Source organism: Dermacentor silvarum, chromosome 1 (assembly GCF_013339745.2).
Source record: "Dermacentor silvarum isolate Dsil-2018 chromosome 1, BIME_Dsil_1.4, whole genome shotgun sequence".
NCBI lineage: Eukaryota > Metazoa > Arthropoda > Arachnida > Ixodida > Ixodidae > Dermacentor > Dermacentor silvarum.
In genome coordinates this window covers 221,882,449-221,906,461 of record NC_051154.1, presented here as the reverse complement: position 1 = coordinate 221,906,461, position 24,013 = coordinate 221,882,449, and the positions used below count along the sequence as shown (strand labels likewise).

General features: G+C 45.2%; 2 protein-coding genes across 2 annotated transcripts in view; both read left to right on the top strand.

The window, feature by feature from the left end:
- The first annotated feature begins 15,691 nt into the window (after window positions 1–15,691).
- Window positions 15,692–24,013, top strand: part of LOC119437300 (antimicrobial peptide microplusin-like) — a 167,858-nt gene continuing 159,536 nt past the window's right edge. The window contains exon 1 of the transcript XR_007464772.1: window positions 15,692–15,706. The gene's annotated coding sequence lies outside the window, so the exon portion shown is untranslated. The remainder of the gene's footprint in view (window positions 15,707–24,013) is intronic.
- LOC119436798 (antimicrobial peptide microplusin-like) lies at window positions 15,903–22,475 on the top strand. Its single transcript, XM_037703789.2, has 5 exons — window positions 15,903–16,060; window positions 16,600–16,661; window positions 17,956–18,045; window positions 18,861–18,887; window positions 22,231–22,475. The coding sequence occupies exons 1-5, from the start codon at window positions 15,985–15,987 to the stop codon at window positions 22,306–22,308; spliced, it is 333 nt and encodes a 110-aa protein (XP_037559717.1). The 5' UTR covers window positions 15,903–15,984; the 3' UTR covers window positions 22,309–22,475.

The following is a 24,013-nucleotide window of genomic DNA, read 5'->3' as shown; positions in this document are numbered from 1 at the left end:
ATCGAATGACCAGATTTCATGAAATTACACAACACCATAGATTGCAGAGGCGCACATTCCCGCCGCCTGATCCAAAATTAAACAAAAAACAGTCGATCGAATGGCGGCAGTTACAAACCAGATCCTATCCGAGTCCAGCTATCATGCACATAATACACCCAGATTTATACACGACTGACAAATGCAGACATTGCGACTCTAGAGCCACCCTAGAGCATATCCTATGGGAATGTGCGGGTATAACACACGATAACAGTGATGCAGCCTCAAACAGCGACAGCCTCCGCGCGCGCTGGGAGTCTGCGTTGCTCAGCTCGGACCTGCAGCACCAACTCTGGGCCGTCCAGCGAGCCGAGGAAGCCGCCAAGGGCCAACAACCCTTGGCCGAAGCCTAGGCGGGGTCTAGGCCCACCCCACCAAATCGCAGGGCACTCAATAAAGTTATTTGAATGAATGAAGTGCCTGCTCGCCCTCACTGATATATTTAGCTACTGAGTCATTTAAGTTATTTGTTTTAAAAAGAAATTGTGGGGTTTAAAGTCCTTAAGATCTGCAGAGGGTTATGAAAGGACGACATAGTGGGAGGTTACGGAATACTTTTGACCCCGTGTGATTTTTAACGTGCACTCAAAGCGAACGTTGTTTGCATTCCGCCACCACCAGAATGTAGCCGTTGCAGCACGCAATCAAACTCGCGACTTCGTGGCAAGGGGCGGGTGAAGTTACTGGATGTAAATATTCGGTAGGATATAGTACTTAGATATTTTATAGCGACGTGACAGCTACACCTTTGGCAATTGCCAAGGTTTGTTGCCTTTTTATTTTATGTGAATAGCTTATTTTTTTACATTAGTAGCACGAAACACTCACAGAAACAAGTTCTTCAGTGTGGTGGCCCGTGCTTCGTGGCATCATCTCACATCTAGAAAGTGAACAGCATGAAGCCCTGTTTTTGCTCTCGCAGTTGAGCGTAAAATAGGTTTTTATGGCGATATAAATTACATAAGCACTACAAGCGAATTTTTGCCGCCGTCGTCGCCATGAGGTTCCGTATGTATTGAAGTCTATCTATGCTATATGGCATACCGTGCTATATCCCATGCGGTATATGCGAGTATCGCCACACTATATTGTATCCCTAAAGTTGCTCAGACCATGCAGGTTATACATTGTTGATTAAATCATTCCTCAGAATTTTGAGAATGACAAACCACAAACCAAGGTTATAAAACAAAGCACCGACAGCGCATGCCTTTTATCTTAAATCTTCTCACGCTTAAATACTAAAAGTGAGAAACAATAACAGAGCTCAAACCTGAAAATTATGTAGTTTTATGGGCGCGGCTGTGCAACTCCCTCCGGGATCCGCCCAGGAAAGAGGTTTGAAGCATACCCTATACAGAAAAGTGGTGGTAAAGTTGCCAAGAAAGACGTTGGCTCTAATTACTAAACATAAGTGAAAATGTCTGATGGCGCGATTGAAACAGTAGCACAACAGTTCGTGTTTACTTGGTCATCTTACGTTTACTTCAATTCCTGCTGCCACTACAGCTACGAGCCTCACACTTCCTGTAATATTCTAACATGTTGCTATCACATTCATTCCTTCGAGATTTTTGAAATGTTTGGTAATAAGCAACTTTCTATAGGTCTGTTTGACCATACGGTAAACGTGTCTTGTGTAGATTCTACATGTGCTATATTTTTTTGGTAGCTGGGTGCAAAGATCAATAAATAAATATGAATAATTAAAGGAGACCAGCGAACACAGAGACTGTGGCTTATCTGGTTCATTATCTGAATCGCCTCTTGGCGGACTCAGGTTTTGAGTCTCAGTAATAGCTAAGTTTAGCGGCAATTCAATCCCAGCATTTCAAAGGCTGACGCCACCCTTAAACGTATAAAGGCTCCCTACGCCGACAATACAAGCAGCGCGAGTTGCCTTTAAGATGAGGAAACGAATATTGAGCGCCGACTTTGCCTCTATGAACATGCGCATCCGCCAGGTTGCAGCTTCGCACGACTGAGGGCGTCCGATTGTAGTTCCGGCTAAATTCAAGTGCTCAAAGCGGCGTCGCCTATTGCAGCTTGCGTCACCAGTAAAGTAACTCGTCACATGTAATTGCTTACCAAGAAAAGGTAACTGAAATATAATGGACATTACGGAATAAAAAGTAATCGGCGAATTACAAAATTAGTCAGAAAACTATTGATTACAAGTAATTAACTGCGTTTACTTCATTAAGCACACGTCTGTTACGAGCGAAAAGCTTTGTGAAGTTTCTGCCGGTCTCGTGTTCACGCAGTACAAATACAAAACACGTGTGCAATTGTTCTGGCATGTGACACTGTTAGTCACAGTATGGGCCAGGGCCACTGCAACTTATTATATGAGGTGTGCATAACGCATGGTGAACGCGACACCAAGGCGAATCTGGTGCACCATACTTGTTTGGTTTCGTCTGAGTTTGCGAGGACACACGGAATTTCATTTCTGGGTCACACTTAAGCAATCACTTCTGGCCTTGATCTGGTTGGGTCCAATGCTCAAACGTTGAGTTGCATCGACGCAACGGAAGCAGGGCATTCATGTCTTTCGTGAGAACACACTACTTACTTGGGAGGCATCGTCCAAGGTTGGTTTTGATTTAGCGCCTGCCTGCTCATTCCCGACCACGGCACAGTGTGCAGGTATCCATAGAAAGGTTATAGTCTGGCCACTTTTTTTTGTGCGTAAAGTCGAGAAGCTGTGTGATTTATAAACGTAAGGTAAATACAGGCCTCGTTTCATAACGCAATCAAAGATTTGAAGAGCTGGCTAAGCATTGCTGAAAACCGTCCATGTGCTCCTCGGCTCCTCGGAGAGAAATCGAAGGGCCTGCCGCATTGCAGCAAGTTCTGCTGCAGTTCATTTTGACCTATAGTCTCAACTGTCTAGCGATCATCACTTCCGGGATGACGAAGGCTGCAGTAGTATAGCACATGTCATGACAGGTGTATCGGTATACACGCGTGCAGTACCGCCGTACAAGTTAGAAATGTGCAAATGGCGTATAATAAATTTCTTATAGCAATACATTGCTGTACAGAAGAGTGAATACAATTTTGCGCCAGATTGCACATGTATATAACAAAACAGGAATCACATTTATAAACCGCATTGTCACTTAAAGAAAAAGTACATTTGGAAACCATACCAATACGTAATTCGTTTCGATGCAACGATCCCTGCTGCTTCTGCTTTCTTCCCGCAAAGTTAGGGAAATAAATATCTCGAAACTGATATCATCCTGAGAATTCCTTTCAAGTGGATCCGCCTTGCGAACTCCACGGCTAGAATTTGTGAATTGCAATGTAGGCCATAAAGTGATTAGTTAGAAACTTTATTAGTGATTTTTGTTAATTAGTTGATTATTCATTTCAATTGTTCGTGCAAGTAATGTCCGCCTCGTCGAGTAGACCAGCTCATACACTAGAATTGTGCTATCTGCCACAGGCAACCTTTAAATATTTTTGACTGTCCGCTGAAACACCCTGTATATTATACAGGGTGTTCACGGTTTACAAAGCTAAAACTGTTCGTAAGATACGCAAGTTTGCGATGCACGCCGTTGCAAAGACGAGCGCTGTAGTCGAAAAAAGGCGCGCATGTAATGGCAGCACAGGAGCGAACATCAGTACTTGTGCCAATATTAAGCGTAAGTCGATTCACAAAACCTAGACAGCCGTCGAATCTGCCGACGTAAGAACTAATTTCTACTGTAGGGGGTACATAGCAGTCTTACGAACCGAATTACGTCTATCTGCGCCGCTCGAGCTGACGCGGGTAAGCGTTGCAACGCACTGTTGCGTCCGATTCGCTAGAGGACCGAACTGATAGTCGAAGATGGCCCGTGCTCATATCTTTGTGGCGTGCTCTTATTTGTCAACTCAAAATGCATCGAGCAATTTTAGTGCATAATTGTATTAGGCGTGCGCTGTCGAAGGTAGCACCATTAATGCAGTGCTGTGAGTTTCTGCCTAATGTCTGATGGGCTGTGTTTATTTATGCGCGCAACAGCCCTATTTTTCATACCCGTCATCACACTCTATTGGGTGGTAGCAAATTGAAGTGTTGTGTCTGTCCCTGACTACCGTGAAATTTGTCATTGATGTGTTTTGAGCACTTCTATCTTTTTCTTCTAGCTTTAGTTTTCGCTCGCTCATAGAGCTGCGGATGATTATTTTGCCTGACGCTTTTTAGGCTATAATTTTCCACGCGTGGTGAAACAACGAAAAAACGCCCAAACGTTTTTAATTAGCGAAACTTGTTGCTGTTGTACAATTCGTTGTCGTCTTCCTTGGTGTTAGCCTCAGCCTAGCCTAAGACCTCTATTATACTGCTTACAATTTCAATTCAGCACTACGTGAAAGCGACGTAGTGTGTGTGCACACGGATTTGCTCATGCTGTGGCAGCGTATGCGTATGACGGACGGCAATCCGGTCCATGATATGATGGGGAACGTCAATACGGTGACAATAAAAATAAGTAATGGCAAATAAAATCATGTACCACCACGGATACCACGCACTGTTGCTCTTGAGCCACAGTTCGCTTCGTACTGCGAGGCTGCATTTGTATGTTTACATAATGGCCTTTGTCGCCGTTTGAATACTGCCCCTCATCCTTTTCCTCTACTATATATGCAGTGACTGCTGCGATAAAAGTGGTGTGAGTGCAGCAAGATCGACGACTTGAACCGATTTGATCCGAAACCAGCTAGAATATTGGACCTTTAAGTGCTTCGTGCACGGTGCTGTGCAATATTCTGACGTGCACTTGATGGTGTGTTCTTATGAGGCTGGTAAATTCATGGAGACGTTGGCGCTGATCATTGTGGTCATGTTGCCTGACTAGCCTTGACTTCTATAAAGTGCCGCTTGGGCTTAGTTAGGGGCTGCAGGCGCTGACATCATCAACTTATGATTTATTATTGGCCTCCAAAATTGAAGTGTACGCGCCTTTGTGGATTTCGTCTCTCGGAATGCGGCCTCTTGAACCTGCCGAACAAACTCTTGAACTTGTGCGAGACATCGTCGTGTTTTATAAGTTGAGAAGGAGCCACGAAGGAGCGATAGAGGCTGATATGACGTCAAAGGGTGACATGCAGTGAAGTTTTATGTCATAGTTTTGGGAGTGTCGGTAGTCACGGTTTGTCTCTGCATTTGTAGTTCAGGCTGCTTTTATAGCTCTCCGTGCCCTCGATAGGAATCCTATGTGAAGGGAGCGCGCGTTTCGTCATCCGTTGGCGCGCTGGCTAAGATGCTGGCGACATCCCGAACCAGCACCTATAGACGGCACCGGCTGCCGAGGGAGCTGATATTTAGCCTATGCGCGGCATAAGAACCGCAACTGAAACTGTGTGGAGCGCGATCACATACCCTCTTGATGGACGTGTGGCAGCTACTGTTCTTTCCTTAAGGCCATACGAACTATTTATTATGCAGCTTTCTTTTCTTCCCATTCTTTTTTTTTTACTATCGGAATAAAGACATATAGTCGCTTCGTAATATGGCGGCGATGGTGGTGGTGGTGGTAATGTTGTTGTATACTGGCGGAGTTATCCTCGCAGACCTGGCTGGCAATGGCCCCGAATGAGGGTCTCTCACTGTGCCAAATATGTCACCATGTGTCTATCAGTTCTGTCTCTCGCAGAAATGTGAGAAGAATGCTGACACTTCTACTGCCATCGTTTTTACGGCCGTGTGGTGAACGGGCGAGCGCGGTTGCGCTTGTCCGAGCTGTAGCAGACGCCCGGAAAAAGAAGCTGTCGAATAGGGGTGTGTAGTGATTTGCCGTGAGAATCTATAGCCTCAACTATACAGATGCGTGATGTGCGACCTTGCCATCAGATGACCGCGCTTCTTTCATTTCTTGCCATTCAAACCGAGCTTTACTTCCTCCTTGCTCTGATATACGACGCTTTAAGTTAAATACACGGTCCCTTTGGTTGCACCCTTATGTTAGTGTAAGACCTTTTTGACTAACAAATTGCGTACGAACAGCGCAGCTTAGTGAATTACGCCCCTGGTTTCGAACGACATCAACACTGCAGGCTTTAACCGCGGTGTTCCCTGTCTTCAAACTCAACGAGAGTGTTTCACAGGTGTGATCATGCATTGCGCTTGTTCGCAGTAGTGTTCACGTTTACATGTTTCTTTTTTACTTCTTCCACATTCCTTCGTTCCTGAGCATTCGTATCTGGGCCCGAATTCACAAAAACTTCTTAGGCTAGAATTGTTCGCAAGAAATAATTTTAGCTAATCTGGATGCCAGACATAATATTAACGACGGCGGCCAGCCAATGGCAAAGAGAACTTAAGAAAGAAAAGTTTTGTGAATCTGCCCCCTGTTTTGTCTAATGCGGAGTATCCAACCAGGAGTGGAATTCACAAAGTTTTTCGTTCGTAAGTGTACTTTGCCATTGGCTGGTCGCCTTCGCTAATAATATGTCCAGCATCAAGATTGGCTGCAATTTTCTCTTACGAAAATTTGTACCGTGAGAGCTTTTTGTGAATACGGGACATGATTTGCTCTGCTTAACTTTCTGCATGTGGTCTATTTTCTTTGTGAAAGAAGAGATGCACATTCAGTTCAAGGCTGTGACTGGAGGTACGTCTAGCGTATCCTTTAGAACTAGCAACATGTACTATAGGCGGACGCGGTAGTTCTTTTTATGAAAATACGTCTAAGGTACCTGATCATAATCAATGTGTTTCATATCAAAGTACGTCGGTCGTACGTGATCAAATTCGTTAGGAGTACGTCGGAAGAATCTGTGGCAGTATTCCCAAAAAGCCCTTACGTTAAAATTGTACGTAAAAGCAAATTCCAGCGAATCCTATATGTTAAATATAGCCAGTCGAATATTCGCGAAGGCCACCAGTGGATGAAAAAAAAATCTTGCGTGTGAGACAACTTTAATAAATATCCTGCAAATTGATGGCCTTGGTCTAGGCCGCGCTGGGGGCAGCAGAGAGACCCTGTCTCTTGGTAGCTTCCCGGGCTTGCTGGATGGCCCAAAGTGGGTCCTGAAGATCAGAGCTAGTGAGTGCGGCTCTCCACCACGCCCTTAGTTTAACTGAATTCACAAAACACTTCGTTCGTAAGTTTGTTTTTTTTTCATCCGAGGAGAATTGCAGTCCCCCGTGTGAAAAAAAAAAAAAACACTTACGAACGAAGAGTTTTGTGAATTCGGTGCCTGCACTTTTATGCACCCGTAGTGTCAATGAGAAAGTTGTAGAGGAACATGAAAAACTACCGATACAGCTTTCTGTTGCTCAATACGTGCTACATAAAAATGTTTTTCCGAGCGTGAAAGAAACGCGCAAATGCACGCAAAGTGCCTCGAGTGGCCACTCGCGCGGCAATTCTGCGTGTATTCGCGGGTTTCTTTCACACTCAGAAAAACGCATTTATGTAGCACGTATTGAGCAACAGAGAGCTGTATCGGGAGTTCGGGAGTTTTCATATTGCTCTACAACTTTCTCATTGACACTTTGATAATTATGACAGTACTTCTCGAGTTAGATAATTATTTACAATTACCTAATTAAATCTCAGTAACGAAAACATTACTGGCGGCTACTCCACTGTACTGGAAACAATACGCACTAGGTTTGCTTCGGGTAACGCCATTCCTCTTATTTTAAATTGTGCTGCATGATAACTGGGCACCCTGTAAGTATATACAGGGTGCTTCAGCGAACACTTTCAAAAAATCTTAAAGGTTGCCTGCGGCAGATAGCACAATTCTAGTTGATGAGCTGGTCTACTCAAAGAGGCGGACATTACTTGCACAAAAAATTGAAATGCATAATCAAATAATTAACAGAAATTCACGAATTACGTTTTTAACTAATTGCCTGATGGCCCATATTGCAATTTACAAATTGTAGCCGTGGAGTTCGCAAAGCGGATCCACTTGGAATGAATTCTGGGGATGACACCAGTTTCGCGATATTAATTCCAGAAATTTGCGGAGGAATGCATTGGCGTTCCAGTTAGGTTCTTACGAAAACGACACTTGATGTATTGAAGCTCAAAATTAACTGGAACGCCTAAGCCTTGCGGAAGGCTTAGGAGTGAGGATCAACGGCGAATATCTCAGCAACCTTCAGTTTGCAGATGGCATTGTCCTATTCAGCAACAATGGAGACGAATTACAGCAAATGATTGAGGACCTAAATCAAGAAAGTGTAAGAATTGGGTTGAAGATGAATATGCAGAAGACAAAGATAATGTTCAATAGCCTGGCAAGGGAACAAGAATTCAGGATCACCAATCAGCCTCTAGAGTCTGTAAAGGAGTACGTTTATCTAGGTCAATTACTCACAGGTGACCCTGATCACGAGAAAGAAATTTACAGAAGAATAAAATTGGGTTGGAGTGCATATGGCAGGCATTGCCAAATCCTGACTGGTAGCTTACCACTGTCGCTGAAAAGAAAAGTGTACAATCATTGCATTCTACCGGTGCTAACATATGGGGCAGAAACTTGGAGCTTAACAAAGAAGCTCGAGAACAAGTTATGGACCGCACAAAGAACGATGGAACGAAAAATCTTAGGACTAACGTTAAGAGACAGGAAGAGAGGGGTGTGGATCAGAGAACAAACAGGGATAGCCGATATTCTAGTTGACATTAAGCGCAAGAAATGGAGCTGGGCCGGCCATGTAATGCGTAGGATGGATAACCGGTGGACCATTAGGTTTACAGAATGGATACCAAGAGAAGGGAAGCGCAGTCGAGGACGGCAGAAAACCAGGTGGGTTGACGAAGTTAGGAAATTTGCAGGCGCAAGTTGGAATACGCTAGCGCAAGACAGGGGTAATTGGAGATCGCAGGGAGAGGCCTTCGTCCTGCATTGCACATAAAATATAGGCTGATGATGATGATGATAAATCATATGTAAGTGGTTTCGACCGCCGCAGGCCTATCAGAGAGCTACACAGTGAGTGACGTCGTGAGCCGATCAGTTCGTCTCACATTCTCCCGTCGCTTGTGCGCTCGAGTTCGAGTGTTACTATCATTCTGAAAGTGCCACTACTCAGCTGGGAATTTCTCGAGCAAAGGTAAACACGTCGTGGAACATTAGTATAACGTAAACTAAACGGTGACACAACTAGCCTCTCTTGCGATGATGCAACACAGCTCTATATCCTATGGCTTGGTGTGGGCTCTTATAAACGCCTACACATTTCCGTCTTGGAATGGCCGATACACCAATGTGCGACATCTGTGGGCCTCAAGAAACTACCGAACACTTGTGCACTTGCCTTCAGTACGACGTCGAGCTCATCTCTTTACATATCGCACTAAGCCGACTGGAATCTGGTAGAATATTTTCTGAAACGGAAATTATTGGACCCTGGCCCCATTCGTCGATGGCGAAGAAAGTTATTAGGGCGCTTCTGCAGCTTTTGAGGAACACCGGTCTCAGTGACCGATTGTACAGTTGCTGTGCGTCCTACTTTGCGCAGGCCGTGCTTATTCTCTCGCTCTTTTCCTCTTTCTGTTTCCCCCTTTTCTTACCCCCAGTGTTGGGTAGCAAACCGCACGCTCGTCTGGTTGACCTCCCTGCTTTTTTTCGTCTCCTTGCGTTCTCTCTCTCTCCAAGAAATTATGGGGTTTTATGTTCTAAAACCACGATCTGATTATGAGGCACACCTTATAGTGGAATACTCCGGAATAATTTGGACCACCTGGGGTCCTTTACCGTGCACCTAAACCTAAGTACACGGGTGTTTTCGCATTTCGCCCCCATCGAAATGCTGCCGCCGTGAGCGAGATTTGATCCCGCGACCTCGTGCTTAGCAGCCCAACACCAAAGCCACTAAGCAACCACTTGTCAATCACATTTGGTGCCCTATGTACTTCTTTTAAAGTTGTTGTGGTCTAAGCTCACGTGGCTGGAGTAGTATTTAAAGCACAATAGGGACAAAAACAAAAGAAAGAAATGAAAAGGACATAAAGAAGGAAAGAAAGCAAATAAAAGAATAATCAGATATTATGGAGTATAAAAGATCGTTAACCGGAGGTTCGCCATCTAATCTTTCTTTTCATTGCCGAGATTGTAAGTGCACGCTGAAATTCGCTGAATGCGCTGTTTACGCTGAATGCGCTGAATACGTGTCTTATGCTCAAGGCCTGGCATATCAAAAGCAATGGAAATGCATGCGTGAGCCAGCCTTCGATTAACTTGCACAAGGAAGAAATGAAATGGCTGAACAGTTATCTCTCGCGTAGGCCCGCACGTTTCCCTGATTGACAGGTGGCGCTACCATACCTGAGCATGCGCAAGTTTTGTGTATACGTTTTTTTTTGCGCTGCAGTGCAACCTTCAGTTGACAGTCGGCGTTTGTGTTGTCTGGTACTCTTCTCTTGTGTCTGTGTCTTCCCGCCTTATCTTCTTTCACGATGAATCCTTGCCATCTAGCTCAACTTTCTGTGGATCTAAGAAAAGGAACTTCGCGAATAGCATATACATACGACGCCACTGGGCTTCTGCATCCTTCGCACAAACAGCAACACGTCACACAGACTCTGGGACAATGTCTTTGGCTTTGCACGCAACACATACTGACATCCACACTCGGCAGTATACCGAAAAGTAAAATATAAAAAATAACTATGCAGGTCCCACGCACTAAAGGAATCAATTCTGTGCAAAGCATTTTACATCTAGCTGGCCATCCAGCATCGCTTGGGGTTTCGCAAACCGTTACCACGTGGACCAACGTGTTTGTGTAAGGCGAGCAGTCGTCTGTGTGGTGCAAGCGTGTGTGTGACGACAGAAGCAAGACGACAGCGGCGGCGGCGGCGACGACGACGATCGTATGATTTCTAGACAGGTCGTTCCAGGCGTGTTTACGAAATGCCGATTTTGGGTTCTACGTATAGGCGAGAGAAGCACAGGTTGTGACGTCTTCTGCGACTAAACGTTATATAATTGTACGTAATTCTGTCTATGTTATGTAGTGTATGTTAAAGTGACGATGGAATTTGTACACCGGCGAAGAAACGTTAAAACCAATTCGAACTGGGCCGATCATGAAGGCGGTACAAAGTCGCTCGGCTTCTACATGCGTATAGCTGCTATGAGCAAAGGACAGCGTAATGTGTGCCGATCTCGAAGGTGGTGAGCTAGCTACCACGAGGGAAGAGTGCGAGAAACTGGCACGTGGCGCACGTAGTTGGCTTTGACAACAGTGGAGTACGTGTGCGAGCGTGGTCTTATGGCTGGACCATCGGGCTACTGCGCTGGAAGACCGGTTCGATCCCACCGTCGCTCACACCTTTCTTTTCATTGAAAAGGCCGGAAAAGGGCAAGACAGGAGTCCTACCGTAATGTGCCCGGAATGAGACAAACAATGCTTCACATTAAAACAATCATTGGAGGAGTGTTTGGCCGACCCTTCAGCCGTCAACACTGCTGCGATAGCAAGGCTCGCCGAAGCCATTAGCTTCGCGGAAAACGATGATGGGGGAGCGCTGAACAATATGAAGAAGGTAACAGGAGACAAGGTGTGCATCTACTCATTGATGCGTGCAACGTTGATGATCCTTGATAATCGTCTTTCCAGCATAGAAAAAAGTAAGCAAGGGTTACACGTTTGTAAAACGTGAAGGCGAAAGCCTACCCGCTGTGGAAGAAGACCACGACGAACGTTCGAGCTGTGGCACGAGCATGTCTCCGTGACCACGTGATGTGTGCAATCACACACACAGTAGCCACACCTTTAGTAAGCCAGAACCGTGGAGCAGCCGTGGCTTCAAGGAAGCGTGCTCGTTTTCACGCCGCGCATGCCCGGGTTCGATACCCACCCAGAGCAACGTGCACTAAAATTTTTTCTAGGCCACTAATTTACTTACATGAACCTTCCTGAGGAATGTGACGTCAATCCGAGCATTTTTAGGCCTGTTTTTACTCTTTGCGGCGTCGGCCATTTTTCGTCACGGCGCAGTTTCGCCAAGGTCATCGCCAACATAGCCATCAAAGCTTCCACCTTAAAAGTTGCTAGGGCCATGGGATAACGGATCATTACAGCGATCAGCTCTGAACGCTTTAATAACTTTTTTTTTTTAGTGAGAGTGACATTGTAACCATGTATGTCCTTGTGTGTTGTTGTTATGTTCTAGAAGTTCTGTGTGGGTTATAGATTGGTTTGTGCGCTGTTTTTTTATCTATATTGACTGTTGTGATTTAAGCATGTTTACGAAATAGGCTTTATTGCCAGACCGTTGTTTGTATATTCATATCACCTCATGTTATCATGCTTTGCACAATGGAGAATCTATTGTTTGCGAAGAAGCCGGCGACAGAACAGTTGCCAATATTTGCTCTGTCATCAAAATAAATCACTCACTCACACGATTTAAGTTTTACTGCCCTTAATTCAAATGAAAAGTTAGCTTTTGCTGGCTGGAATCCAACCTCCTAAAGTGGAATAATATATCGCCTGATCAACCGAAGTGCTACACCTACAGGGCTAGTGTATAAAAAGTTATTTATTTTGTTCTAAAACATGTGATTAACATTTCTGAGTATTGTCTCCTAATTAATTACACGTTGCGCTATCTATAATTAAAATGTGGCTGCGAGCAGGCCTATGGTTTACAGACCAGATGTTATGACAGGTTAAAGTAAAAAAAAAAGAACTCTATTAAGTGACTGAAACATGAATGTCGAAAATTAAAAATAAAATGTGCAGAAACCATGGACGATGCATGTCAATGTTAGCGAATAGCCGAACGCATTTAGAGCAGCTGTTCGCTTTATTAAAGGAATAATGCGCTGGCGTATATTTGTGGCAGGGCGCATATTTATATCGCGTTTTTTGTTTCATCGCGTAATTTTTTAGAGACCAGAGCCGTGAACCAGTACATTTGTAGCCGTGCCGGAGCCTCGTAACGCAGCCGCTACAAAGAGAGAGTACGAAAGGAGAGAAGAGGAGGGCAGTCCTTTCCCCGCGCTCCACCACATCTAAACCTTCAGGCGCACCAGAGCTCTCACGCTCAACACGTGTTGCGACGTAAGGAAGACATGTCTACAACGGAGCCAAGTTCTACCTTCGCATTGTCGCCCATTGTCCGTCTGCCTTTAACACATTCCCCAATGCAGAGCAGCCAACAGGACAGTTGGCCTTTCTGCATTGAACCTCTGCCCTTCATCTCTTATTTCCTCAGTTCACAGCCACCGGAATAGCCGTGGATGCTTAATGAAATTTTACGGAATATTTATTTGACCATTGCGAATTCGGCATCGAAGTTTTTTTTTAATCTGATACATTTACCATTGATACAACTCGATTGCGGGACAGCCCACGTTCTTTGTATCGGCGGGTAAAGTTCGACCGCTACCAAAAGCCAACAACCTTGGCCCGCATTTCTACCGTGGTTGTAATCAATATCTATCTGCTAATGATACCGCTTTCGAAAGACAGCAGTATTTGTTGACGAGCAAATACCGACAGCAGTCATATATAGAACACTATAAAAATAACTTTCTTTTGCTGCGGTAGCTGTATCGGGGACGGAGTCGCAGTGGGGTGCGTGAAACGTTTTGTGCATGCTACTGAGGGTCTAACGGCACTAAGGTACAGAACCTAACCTAATAAACAAGTGACATTGGTTCATGCATTAGAAAGCTTTCATGCTTAACTTATCATAAGCTAGTGGGGGTCCTACAGTCAAATCGTGCAATCGTGCTCGCTCCCTTTTCGTAGTGGGCCCGCCGTGGTCAGACGTGGTGGGCGCGAATTGACATCATCTCTGTCTTGCTGCCCGCGTCTCTTGATGCCATTTCAGGACCCTCAGACGTGCCAGACGCGGTGGCACCATAGTGGAGAAACCGGGAAATTTCTGCGACTAGTTGAACACTTGTAAGCCTTGTAACTTATGATGTGAAAGGTTTGAGTTTTATGGGTTGCACCTATGGCTGAGTGAGTTCTCTCAAGTGCGACCACTCCCGCTCCACTCGACAAACGTGCTGCCGAGCGACGCCTCTCTGAACGTCGAGCGAAATGCTAAATTTAACTCCGATTGTGTCATGCAGGGCGCGCCAACGGCGCCATCTGTTCACGCGACCCAGGCATGATCGAGTAATGGCTTTTTTCCTCTAAGCAATGATACCAATGTAATTAAAGCACGCGGATAGCTACGGTTGGCAAACATGTAGGCCAAAATAGTATAAGATATTTTGGATACATGCCGCTTTAACAAGCGACAACCTATGCTGATCGAAGTAAAAGAGGTTTCACGTCATAACAACAACAACAACAACAACAAAAACAACAACAACAAAAACGACAACGAAAAAAACAAACTCAGGCATTGTTCAATAAGCAGACTAATTCTCAAGTAGTAACCGGGGTAAACCGAAGGTGCCTGATAATGTTTTCGACCCTTTGAGTGCAGTCCGTGGCGGAGCGCGTCTAATGGGCTTTAATTTAGGAGTCTGGGAGTATTGAACTTTGAACACAAGTGCAAAGTGTTCGAATAGATGCCTCGACACTTGATTTCTTCTATCGCTAGTTTATGACCGAGTATAGAAGCGTGGCAATAATGCTTATATATATATATATATATATATATATATATATATATATATATAAACCATATTATAACAAGCCAACAAACAGTGACACCAAGGACAACATAGGGGAAATTACTTGTACTTACTAATTGAATTAAAGAAATGATAAATTAATGGAAATGAAAACGGAATGAAGAAAAACTGTCCGCAGGTGGGGAACGATCCCATGTCTTCGCATTAGACGTGCGATGTTCTTACCAATGAGCTACAGCAGAGCCGTTTTCCTATCCACTTTCTGGGGTATTTATGTTTTGCTACTACAACTAAACCTGGGAGTGTTAACCAGCGCCACCACTCACAAACCATGGCGGCGGATGTGGAACACTCTTTCCGCCACAGGCTTCACGAATACGTGATCTTTTTGGGTGAAGGCAACTGGTCAATAAACCCACATATGCTACCTGAAGGCATCAATGTTGCCGGATTCGAGCCCTCGTTATGTAATGAACGAGAAGAAAGGGAACCGAGGTGCCCGATTATTATTAATCCTATCATAAGAAGCCAACAAACAATGACAGCATAGGGAAAATTACTTGTACTTACTAATTGAATTAAAGCAATGATAAATTAATGGAAATGAAAATGGATGAAAAAACAAGTGTCCGCAGGTGGGGATTGATCCCACGTCTTCGCATAACACGTGCGATGTTCTTACCATTGAGCTACCGCGGAGCCGTTTTCCAGTGTCGCAAAAGAAGCATTGCGCAGCATCGGGGTCTGCTACACTTTGAAATGAGCTTCTGAGAAGCGGGAAGAAACGGTGAAGCAAGCTTAATGAAGGAAATAAAATTAACGCGCAACCAAAGTTACGCTCCAATGCGTATAACGCGGCGCTCAACGAACCTATAAAGTTCGCCACGCCGACTAAGGCGCAGCGCGCCCTCGAAAGAAGACGGAACAACGCGAGGTTTATTTCACGGTGTCGTGCAACCCACATTGCAGACAGTGGGAAACGACGCGCGTCTTTGGTGGCGAGCGATTCGTGTCCTTGGTTCTCTCACGTGCCGCGGCAGTTTTCAGATGCGGCGCGTGCCGGTTCATACGCGGGATGCGTCAATAAGAGCGGAAGGTAGTTGTTGGCACCGTCAGGAATCACACGAGTAACTTCTGCCTGACGCCATGTCTGACCAATAGAGCCGAAGGAGCCTCGTTTTGGTGTTTTAATTTTTGCGAGGGCGACGTCTGTGTGGAGCTTCTCTAGCTGGCGACAGGCCTGGGTTGTTGCCAAACGAGGGCAACGTTCTTATACCCGTATAAAAGGTGCGAGGATCGCCCCGCCACACCACTCGCTGCATTGAAGCTTTCTGATTCGGCGGTGTCCACATAGTGAAGAGCCAGAGAATAATCATGAAGGCGTTTCTGGTCTGTGCCCTGCTCGCTACGATCGTCGCTGTGAGCTTAGCTCACCATTTGGAGCTCTGCAGTAAGTATACCGGGTGGGGTTATATAGTGTATGCCCTCAAGTGCGGACGGATCCTAGCCACGTGACTTGTCATTAGTGCTCAGTGTCTGATCGCCGCACGCATTGTGACGCGTTGGAAGATTACCTCGCTGCATGCAAACATGCTGAAGTGTGCTTTTTTTCATGACTGAGAAATTTGTTGGCTACTATATTTAAAAGGACGTCCTGGTTGGTAACCTTTCGAAAGTGGGCCGGAGTAAATTCTCGCCGGTAAATTGTAAATACGAAGCCCTGTTGTAGCGCTTGCGAAAGTGAAAGTTCAGTGCTTATCTTCATTCTAGTTTCTCATGCCTTGCCCCTCCCTACTTTAAATATTCTGGGTCGCCTTGCTTAACTTGCCATACTTTGCGTGATGCCCGATGAACCCCCATGATGGACATATAAAACCAGATTTGTAAAATTGACGCGTTATTTGTGCCGTTCAAACCAACTTGACGGGTTCTGATAATTTTTTGATTGTCTACGTCCCTGACCACAGTGCCTCATTTTCTTCTCCGCAGACAAAAAAGACGAGCAGCTCAAGAATGAACTCCAGTGCATTGGGCTGCACATCTCGGCGGGGGTAAGACAAGAGCTATATATATTGGAGCTTGTGACTGGAGAGTATGTTAGTGTGTTAGTTCGGCCTTCTTCCGTTCCTGAAGCGCTAATTGTGGTTCCTGAGCTTTTGGCAAGAGTTCAACACGATGGACGCGCACTGAGGAAATGGAGCACCGGGAAGCACATGGCAGAATGATGCCTGGCTACAGGTGCTCTCAATTATTACAGTAAGCTGTAAATAAGTGTCGAACCATCTCCTCTCCCCCCCCCCCCTCCCTCATTTCTTCTTCCTCCGCTTGCTTATATACAGACACAGTGCACACCGCAGCTGAACGCGCCTCTTACAGCCACGGTGTTCACTGCGACTTATAACCGCTAGACTAGGCACAGTTTGCATTGTTTTCAAAGGCATGAAAGCATGATGAAGTTATTATAATGCTCAGTTGCTGGCCTTTGTTAACCGTTTCTTACTTTTCTGATCGTTTCTGATCCCGCCACCTCGTGCCCAACACCATAGCCACTAAGCGACAACAGCGGTGAACTCTTTCCTAGGACGACGTTCTGGCAGAAAGTAATTTGTCGCATCAGTGTTTCAAACCGTAACTGAGTCTTTGAATTCAATCGGTTGGGGAACAAAAACGACGTAATATTTCACGGCCGCGGTTCTTCCGTCGCATTTCTTACTAGCGATATTGCCGGTGAAAAAAATTTTAGTAGTGTAAATTTCTGTCCGAGATTGATGTGGAATGACTCTACCTCTGCTGCTCTTCTTACGTGGAGGCGATTTACAAGTCGCTTCGAAATAAACGGTGTTTGAATTTCACGATGCGACTGCACAATTGCGAGCAGTGAGGAGTATGCCTCTGTAATTGCAGACGTCTTACTAAGTAAGCTTAATTGCAAACACGAACGCAAGAAGAAACGAAAAGGACAACATAATTAAACGCCACAATATACAACGGAATGCTTTTACTTGCTTGATGTGTCCGTGTTTGCGCACCTACATGTTTCAGTAACATGAATCTCTCCACCAACTCGCTCAACATTGTGTCGGTCAAAACGCACATATATTGCACGAATTTGGGAATTGTATGCTCTGTTGGTTTACAAAGATTCTTGTTCTAAGCAAAGTCTTTTTCAAAATCCGGCGTCTTAATTATTTGCTGGTTTGCAGTCATTGTTAGCCAGTGTCCATTATACAAACTGTTCTTGCGTATAATCGAGTGGCTTACTCTTCCATTCCAGTATAAACTGAAGCGCGAGTCATTTTTGTGACAGCCTTCTTCAGTGTAACTTTCGTTGGCCATGTAATGCAGGCGAACCAAAGCTTTGACAAGGCATTGAAGACTCTGAGCTGCCAGGACTGGAGCTGCGTCATCCGGAAGCTCTGCGTCGGAAACAACCTGGTGAGATCTTGTTTCTTCTATAGCAGTTTTTAATACACATGGTATACATTCGGGCAGTAAGGCATAATTTAGAGCTACATACGAGCTTGCCAGTAAGGCGTCAACGTAATATTTTGCTAGAATTCGTGGCCTACAAGGTATAAAATTATGTTGTTCGGGAGCGTTTCAAAGAGGATCATACAAGGCGTTTAAAGTTAACTATCCGTAATATTAATAAAAAAGCAATCATGGCTACGCAAGTGCGGCTGGCTCAGGTGGCTCTGCACTTTTGCGGACACACATACAGGCCCGAGTAGCTACCTCAACCGAATCGGTACTTCTTTTCTGTTCAACACCGTGTTCTCAATGCCGGATAAAAGTTAGCTCTTTAGATGATATAAATGCGAGAATCAGGAAAGCTTAACGCAACAAGAAACTTTACATCATGTAATGATGCAGCATGACCACAGCTCTGGCTCGAGTTAAGCAAGACTTAACGAATGGGGACGCAATGGCAGTGCGTTGTGTTTTTGGAACACTGCTGTAAAATGAAGCCAGTAGAAATCCTGACCTTGCGCTGCCCAAATAATGTAAATCAGTGCTACTAGTAGCAGCATTATTGATTAGTATGAACAAATTATGAATGACAATAAAATGACTACTTTCGTTAGTCGCTTCGATATTGCGTTAACAACAAAAGATAGTCATCAAAATTTGTACTGTACAATAACTCCAAGAACGAGTGCCACTGCATTTTTGATAAATAAAGGGGTACAAAAAGGTGTGCGTGAAACTTTCGATGACTCATGGAATTTTTGTCTACTTTTCTTGAACAGGAAGCCGCCATGGCCAACCATTTCACGGTGAGTCGATGTGCCCCAACATGGGCGTTTATAATTTATGGAAACAGTTGCGCTCGATCTTGTACACAAGATCGAGCGCAACTGTTTCCATAAATGTTTCCGCAAATGTTTCCATAAGGGTCGATATAGGCACTCACCAATGCGTCCCTGGGCATGCTACTACTGTTTCTTTCATTTGCCTAAAGTGAGCGCTAACAAAGACGAAAATGGACTAAAATGACATTTGAAATAAATTTAATAAAAAATATTTGTACTCTAATGACATTACGTTTAAAGCACCGCAATTTGAAATGACAGTTATTTGCCTTTGGAAAGGCAATTATTAAATTAATTTCCTGCAGCTGACGACTTATAATTTCAGTTATTTAGAGGCGTCGTAGGCAATTATTTTATGCTAATTGAATATCCATGCGATGACAAAGGTTAATCCAGCTGTAGTAGGAAACCTGAAATATATATATATATATATATACATATATATGTGAAAATGAAACTTTGCCAGAGTAGAGGGATTAGCTGAAATATTTACTGAGGAAGCTAGAAAGTTGTGAATTAATAAGGAAAATCAGAAAAAAGTTGCCCTACGTGAAGCACGCCAAATAGATCAAGCAGATACTTCAAACGTGAGAGCCAATTCAGGAAAGGTTCACGAAAATGTACAGTGTGGCCTGCTGGAAAACCATAAAATGAAGCGAAGTTGCTTAAAGGGAGTAAATAAAGACATGTAACATTTTGCACGAGTATACGTGAATATCCTTACGCGCTGATACTGTAATTCAAAAGGGCCTTCAAACAGACAGACAGACAATGAACTTTATTCAGGTCCTGAGGAGAGACTTCGAGACCCCCTTACGAGGGAGGAGCCGGCGCGGGCCGCTCCCACGTCGGGACGGGCAGGCCGTGCCTGACCGCCGCGTCGCGGGCCACCTGAACGGCCCGTAGCTGAAAGTGGGAAATGAATGAATAAGCGTGTTAATCAGACCAGGTCGTTCTAAGCGGCCGCGACGGCGCAGGGGGTGGAGAGATCACGTGAGCAGCACGTGTAGAGGGATCAAAATCGGCGTACGTGGTGCGTCACATAGTCGTTAGCCTGCTGCGTGGGAAATTATGACAGTTTCGGTTTTATTTGTGTTCAGTGATCCTGCAATGTGCCATAAGTTTGGGAGAAGTTTGTCTTTATTATGACTGTGGTTGTTTTTTTTTTCTTTTTTCTTTTTTTGCAAAAGCTAGAGCAAGCCGGCCACTTTCCATTTTCTCTCTGTCTTTTTTTGACCGTTGCGCCCTGTTTTTGAATATGTGTAAGGTGATGCTGGTGCCTCTTCAAGGCGCCGGCTACTGCTCTGCTCCGAAGAAAAAAAGAGGACAAAGACAAACTTAGCGTAGACTAAAGCCATTCATAGCTTACCTGGCAGTTCTTGTGCATTATTGGGGATACTCGCACCGCTTTGCTACCGATATGGCACAACGATAAGCGGGCCAGTAGGTAGACGTTCATTATGTGCTCTCTTTAGCGCAACGAAAAAGGCGATACGCGCTGGAAGTGCTTCTCCTGTGTTTTCCTCGTAGTTGCGCGATAACGTCCACATGGAGAACCGCATACCCTCTCTGTGCTTACAGCAATCTGCATCGGCCGTTATGGTGAATCGCGGCTTCAGGGTCGTCTCGCAGGTGCTCAGATCCGTTCCCCGTACTCAGAAATTCGGAACATTTGATATAGTTGGCCCACTCCAACACCAGAAGACGCACAGCGGCCTTTAAAACACGAAATCGGCGCGATGACGATGACAGTGGTCGGTTGCTGTGTGCAGCCAATCGGAAAACTGAGAAACGGCGCGAAAGAAGAAAAGGTGGTGAGAACACCTTACTACATACATAGTGAAGTATTTGATACGCACAGAACAACTTCTTCTAGTATAGGAGAACCGAAAGGAAAGAAAATCCTACGTATTCACTCGGAATCCATGTCCTCTCCAGCAATGAAATAGCGACTTAGCACAGAAAATAATGAGTTTGAGTTACCTTTGCTTTAAAAAATTTATGGCGGCAGCTCGTCACTGAACGTGTAAGAAGTTCGTAAATAAACAGGTTATCTCCACATTTTATCCACGTGAAATCAGGGCACTAAAATTATCAGGGTATTTATTTACTCTTTATTAGCCTACTGTGACGCTTTGATCGAGAAATGCATTCGGATGGTTCTGTCAGGCAAGCATTATTTGCTGTATCATATACCGGGTGTTTCAGAGAACACTTTCAAAAATTTTTAGAGGTTGCCTGTGGCAGTTCTAGTAGCGTGTATACTAGAATGGGGGGGAGTGGGTCTAGCGGACGCCTTTGCAAGCGCCGAGGGTGACGCAAAAAAACGTGGAAATTGTGGCGGCGCTGCCGTCGCCTTAATCTGAATCGCCCGCCAATAATCGTTGGCTCCGGCTGTTTCGGCAGCGCTCAATGGCTGAGGCGAGCTCACGGGCTGAGTAGCTGTCGTCTGCTCGACGCACCGTCGTTGTTGCGTCGTTTGAATTCTTTCTGCCACTCTTTTTCTATTTTATGTACAATAATAGATCGGTGGGGAATAATATCAGTGTTGCCGCCACCGAGTATCCGCCCGTCAAAGCTCCATGCATCTGCGGTAGGGTCTCCGACGCGACAAGCGTCCGGCGGGCGTGCGGGGACGCTCATTCGGTAGAAAGCGTCGGTGGCGCCACCTTTTCAATAAAAAAAGCCTCAGCGGGGAGCCTGCGTTGGACCCACTCCCCGAATCTAGTACACTCTAGTTCTAGTTCACGAGCTTGTCTACTCGAAGAGGCGAACATTACTTGCACATAAAATTGAAATGCCTAACCGACTAATTAACAAAAAATCACTAATTAGGTTTTTCACTAATTACCTGATGGCCCATATTGCAATTTACAAATTCTAGCCGTGGAGTTCGCAAGGCGGATCCACTTGGAACGAATTCTCAGGATGACACCAGTTTCAAGATATTCATTCCTGAACTTTGCGGAGAAATGTAAATGCGGAGAAGGTGACCGACCAATGAGAAAAGGCGCTTACGAACGAGACACTTCGTGAATTCGACCCTTGGCTATCAGATGGTTGCACTGCCACATCGTAATTTCTAGTGTCTAGCGTGTTTCTAGAGTGACTGTAAAGGCAGTCTTTATTTTACATTATCATTATGTGGTGTTTATAAGCTGGAAATTAAGAACGATGTACATTTAATTTCAGGAAGGGCGCAAAGTAAAGAAAATAAAAAAGCTCTTTGCTGCTGTGAAATATGGTTGTACGTTGGCTCAATTATAGACGTTACATGTTACGCGCCCGTATTTCTTTCGTTTTACAGAAGCCTCAAATCACGGAGATTCACAACGCTGCCACCACCTGCGATCCAGAGGCTGGGCACCACCACCACCACCACTGAATACAGTCCACTCTAAAGAAATCCGAGAACGGAGCCTTGGTTGGGCAAACAGTTCCTACAAATTCCAGAGGCACTCCATCGAGGGACTGCGGGCAGCTTTATGTCTTGTAAGGCAAAATGTTTTATCTTGTCGTAATAAGGTCAAATAAAGACACTTTTCTGTGAAACCATGCCGACTCTTCATAGATGATTTGCTCAGACATGAAACCGTGCGTCTACTTGCATGTCGGTGCCATCTTTTTTATGACGAATCCCCCACTCGTTTATTTGTGTAGCTGTGGGACCTTGTTTGGTAAGCATACGTATCAGTGCTCTTCCTGAAAGTGGGAGACAAGGGATGTTAAAGGGACACTAAAGAGAAACAGGAAGTTCAGCTGGAATAAAAGAGAGACCTTAGGAATGCATGCCGTTTTTGTTGGGTGCAAAAATATGAGCTATTAGCGGAGAAATTCGTAAACAAAGACCAAATATCTCTTCCTCAATTTCTCTTACCCCTGATTCGACGCTGAAGCAGTGTCATCATGCATTTCATTGCTGTCAGCGAATCAGAGGGTGCCATGATACGTCACCACTTGCATAAACGGCCCAGGCGCTCGCTCCATCATAGGCTGCATGGCCGCTGCGTTTGCGTTCGCTGCGACTTTTGCTAAGGTGTTCTGTGGCCGCGAAGGATACCATTGCTGACGCTGGACCTTGCAACGAAGAGCTCGCTGGGAAGCCGGACTGCATTTGAGCGACTTCAATGAAACGGAGTGCGAAATGATCCACCCTGCTGGCGCGGTAGGTGTTTCCGCGTAGGATGCCGGTGAGCCACTGGCCGCGCCGACGGAAAGCGAAGCCTCGTTTTCGTCGACACCAGGCGACAATGTTCCCGATAGAACAAGCGTAGAAAATTCCGATAGAACAAGCGTACTCGGTATCGTTTTTTCCTCTTTTTATTAATGACATTCAGCACTCACCGAGCCGCCAGTTTGCTGCGCCACTTTGCGGCATCAGTATGGGGATTTCATGAAGACGACATCGATGGGACAGCTGCTCGAGAAAGGGCTGGCCTCTGGGGCACGCCAAGGTACTTTCCGAAAGCAAAATTATATATATAATCCGAGGGCGAGAAATGCAGAGAGCACATCATAGGTTTCTCTGGCGCTTTTGCCGTTTTATCATCGGCAGAGCACTGAGCCATTGCGAACGCCGGCGCTCATCGTGCGACACCACATGAAAGGACACAGTCGGATCAACACTGCCGCTGCCCCTGAACACGCGCCTTGCGCCGTTGATACAGCCCTCAACACGACACACACGAGGCATTTTCTGGCTGTTTCCCGCGAAGTCAACGTTTTTCGAGCCACGCAACACGCAACCAAACACTGCAACACTGTAGAGCGGAACAGGCGCGCGCGATGATGCATGGAGCAAAAACGAAACTACGAAACTATCACGACCGCATGTAACGCCTCACCATTTTTTGTTATTACTTATTTAAATTTGCGCTAAACTTGTACGTCCTCGCTTGAAACAGCTTAAAAAGTTGGCAAATGCTGTTTATGTACGTTTAAGGTGTATTTTATTTTGCGTTTTATTAACAGCGATAAATCGCTCTCGACCAATCGCGGCCGGGCGGCGTTTGTGATCTCCGACGTCACGAACGTGTAGTGTGGGAAATTCGAAGGGGCGTCAGCACATATCCTTCAGTTTTTCGCTATTT